This window comes from Leptonychotes weddellii, unplaced genomic scaffold, assembly GCF_054177405.1.
Source record: "Leptonychotes weddellii isolate Sample4059 unplaced genomic scaffold, ASM5417740v2 HiC_scaffold_21037, whole genome shotgun sequence".
Classification (NCBI taxonomy): domain Eukaryota; kingdom Metazoa; phylum Chordata; class Mammalia; order Carnivora; family Phocidae; genus Leptonychotes; species Leptonychotes weddellii.
This window is the reverse complement of record NW_027797666.1, coordinates 1-3,106: the sequence shown is the minus strand read 5'-3', so window position 1 is coordinate 3,106 and position 3,106 is coordinate 1. Positions and strand designations below refer to the sequence as shown.

The 3,106-nt window shown below is 58.0% G+C and overlaps 1 protein-coding gene across 1 annotated transcript; it reads left to right on the top strand.

Moving 5' to 3' along the window:
* Nucleotides 1–33: 33 nt before the first annotated feature.
* On the top strand, nt 34–2,471 carry LOC145718743 (integrin alpha-IIb-like). The gene is made up of 4 exons (XM_081810255.1): nt 34–396; nt 597–698; nt 890–1,006; nt 2,222–2,471. Exons 1-4 carry the CDS (start codon nt 331–333, stop codon nt 2,273–2,275), a joined length of 339 nt encoding a protein of 112 aa, XP_081666381.1. The 5' UTR covers nt 34–330; the 3' UTR covers nt 2,276–2,471.
* The last annotated feature ends 635 nt before the right edge of the window (nt 2,472–3,106 follow it).

Below are 3,106 nucleotides of genomic sequence, written 5' to 3'. Positions count from 1 at the left end.
AAAAAAAAAAAAAAGAAAATGAAGACATGCCAAAGCAGAGTTACAAAAGTTCTGGGTGTTGAACGCTGTATGATGACCCACTTCTTCCCACCCTTTCCCTGCATCTCTGGAACCGTGTGAGCAGCCCCATTCAGAGATAAAGTCAGAAGCTTGAATCTGAGGCCCTTCCTGCGAGGGAGGCCCGGGCTCCCTGTCCCCGCTGCCCCTTTCTGTTGTTGGGCCCTTGGGGTGGTGAGGGCTGAGGGGTCCGAGGGGCTGGGAACTAACGAGGCATCCCCCTAGAGCTGCGCCTCGGGGCCGCACACGGTGGTGCAGTGTGAGCTGCAGGAGATGGTGCGAGGCGAGCGGGCCATGGTCAGGGTGCTGGCCTTCCTGCAGCAGCCTGGCCTCCAGCAGGTGGGGAGGGGGGTGCCGGTGGGCGGGGCTTTCTGGGGGCGGGGCCCAAGCTTGCTCTGGGGAGAGATGGGGGGCAGGGGCAGCAGGGGCTGAAGAGGGAGTGAGGGCAAGGCTTACTTTTGAGGGGAGGGGATTAGGCCAGGGCCGGGACTCCTGCTACCAGTCGGCCCACGTAAATGGCTTTCACCCACCCCATTCAGAGGCCACTGGATCAGTTCGTGCTGCAGTCGCAAGCTTGGTTCAACGTCTCCTCCCTTCCCTACGCTGTGCCCGCCCTCAGCCTGCCTAGTGGGGAAACTCTGGTGAGTATGGAGCCTGTAGGACCCACTGTCTTCCCAAGCGTCGGCGCCCCACACGGTGGGGGTGGGGCATCCCCGCGTCTGAGGGGTGGCACAGGTAGGTGGCTTGGTTGGGGGTCCTCAGCCCACAAGTTTGAGTCTTTGGGAGAGGCAGGTGGCAAGGTGACTGAGAAAACATGTGGGTTTGCCCTCAGGTGCAGACGCACCTGCTTCGAGCCTTGGAGGAAAGGGACATTCCCATCTGGTGGGTGCTGGTAGGCGCGCTCGGCGGCCTGGTGTTGCTCACGCTCCTGGTCCTGGCCATGTGGAAGGTGAGGCATGAAGGGAGGGTGGGGTCCCTGGGCGGGCACAGGCTTGGCCGTGCCCTACCTCACAGGGAGGCAGAGAGAGATGGTGACCCAGGGTCCATTCACATCTCCACTATTAAAGAGTGTCATTCTCCAGAGGACCTCTTCCAGGGCACAGACCCCTGGGAGAGGTGGCACCTAAAATCCGAAGGCCTTTCAGCCTGTTCCCGGCTGAGAGGAAGAGTCACAGGGAGGGAGTCCTGCCTGCAGGAATTCCCTAAGGAGGGGGCGCCTGGGTGGCTCAGTTGGTTAAGGAATTCCCTAAGGAGGACAGGGCTCAACTCCCAATCCCTCCCCCCCGCCCCCACTGAGGTGGGAGACCCGAGTCTGATCCAGACCCTCTGGGGAGGCCCTGCGGGGTCACTCCCTCCTCTGAGCCAGGAGGGCTGTTCTCAAACTCGCTCAAGTGCTCAAGCCCTGGGAAGTCATGGTGCTTTTAGGGAAAATCATGCATTAGACTTACAGTCATCAAATACATATCATTGGGCGCTTGAGTCACATAGAGACATAATGGCCAATAATTAAGAAAAATTCGGGGGAGGGGCGCCTGCATGGCTCAGTCAGTTAAGCATCTGCCTTCAGCTCCCGTCATGATCTTGGGGTCCTGGGATCGAGGCCCACATCTGGGCTCCCTGATCAGCGGGGAGTCTGCTTCTCCCTCTCCCTCTGCCCCTTCCCCCTACTCATGCTTTCTCTCTCTCTCTCTCTCTCAAATAAATAAATAATCTTTAAAAAAATTCAGGGGAGGGGCGCCTGGGTGGCTCAGTCGTTAAGCGCCTGCCTTTGGCTCAGGTCATGATCCCAGGGTCCTGGGATCGAGTCCACGTCAGGCTCTCTGCTCCATGTCAGGCTTCCTGCTCCACATCAGGGAGCCTGCTTCTCCCTCTCCCACTTCCCCTGCTGTGTTCCCTCTCTTGCTGTCTCTCTGTCAAATAAATAAATAAAATCTTCAAAAAAAAAATTCAGGGGAAAAAGACAAATTAAACACAAGTAACTTGTTACATCTGTTATCTCTGAATGGGGAAGGCCTCCATTTGTGCATGCAGTGGGATCTGATTCTCTGCTGGTCCAGGGGGAGGACCTCATGACTGGCTGCTTTCTAGCCTGCTTCTTCAACTGCTGCTCGGTGGGCCCACTGATCATCTTTACACCCTGTCCCCGGCCCCTGTGCACCCCCAGGTCGGCTTCTTCAAGCGCAACCGGCCGCCACTAGAAGAAGATGAGGAGGAGTGAGGGGGCAGCCCGCGCCCTGTCCTAGGAGGAAGGCTGGGGTCTGTGCCTGCTCTGCCCAATCTTCAGCGTGTGCCCCCCCCCCACTCTGCTCACCCACGGGTTGGAGCTGTCCCATGGAGGCCTCCTGGTGTTCTCCCCCTCCGGTGAGAGCTGCCCATTCCTTTCCCTGCTGCCCAATAAAGAGGCTGAGCCCCAACCCCCAGCATGCTGCCTCCTCTTGGGTCTGCGAAGAGAAGGGGACCAGGGACAGGTGATGTTTGGAGGGAGGGGCTGGGGCTAGCAGAAGTGTGTGCAGAGAGTGTCTCTGCCAATTACTGTCTTTGGGGAGTGTCTGGGAGTAGAGAGTCGGGGCGGAACAGAGGAGAAAGGGTGGCAGAGCCTCCAGGAGAGACTGGAGGGGGATGGGGTGTCTGAGGGTGCTGGGTGCCATGGAGGCTGGGAGCATCAGAGAAGGCAGGCTGGTCCCTGGTGGACAGTTTTCAACAGTATTTTTTTTTTTTTTCATGATTTTAGAGGGATAAGCCTCAAGTGGACCTGAGATTCGGGAATATAACTTGCTCTCCCCACTCCCATTAAAAAAAAAAGCCTTTAAAGCCATGTTCAGGTGAGGAGGGGGCCGGGGGAAGCTGACTAAGCCCTCAGCCTGAGGAAAGCAGCATCACACCAGGGAGAGGAGAGCGGGCTTTGTCCAGCTACCCTTCCTCCCCATCAAGGAGAAAGCTCTTCAGTTAGGAAAGAGGGCTCCAGGCAGGGAACTCACAGGAGCGCTAGGAGCAGAAGAGAACTCTCCCGCCTCCGCCCGCCAGGACTGGAGTCCCAGGATAGACGGGG

Excerpts from the sequence above, each read along its gene's own strand:
- LOC145718743 (XM_081810255.1), top strand. The coding sequence starts at position 331 with ATGGTGCGAGGCGAGCGGGCCATGGTCAGGGTGCTGGCCTTCCTGCAG. Across the intron at positions 397-596 it reads AGCAGCCTGGCCTCCAGCAG|AGGCCACTGGATCAGTTCGT; the intron begins GTGGGGAGGGGG and ends CACCCCATTCAG. Across the intron at positions 699-889 it reads TGCCTAGTGGGGAAACTCTG|GTGCAGACGCACCTGCTTCG; the intron begins GTGAGTATGGAG and ends GTTTGCCCTCAG.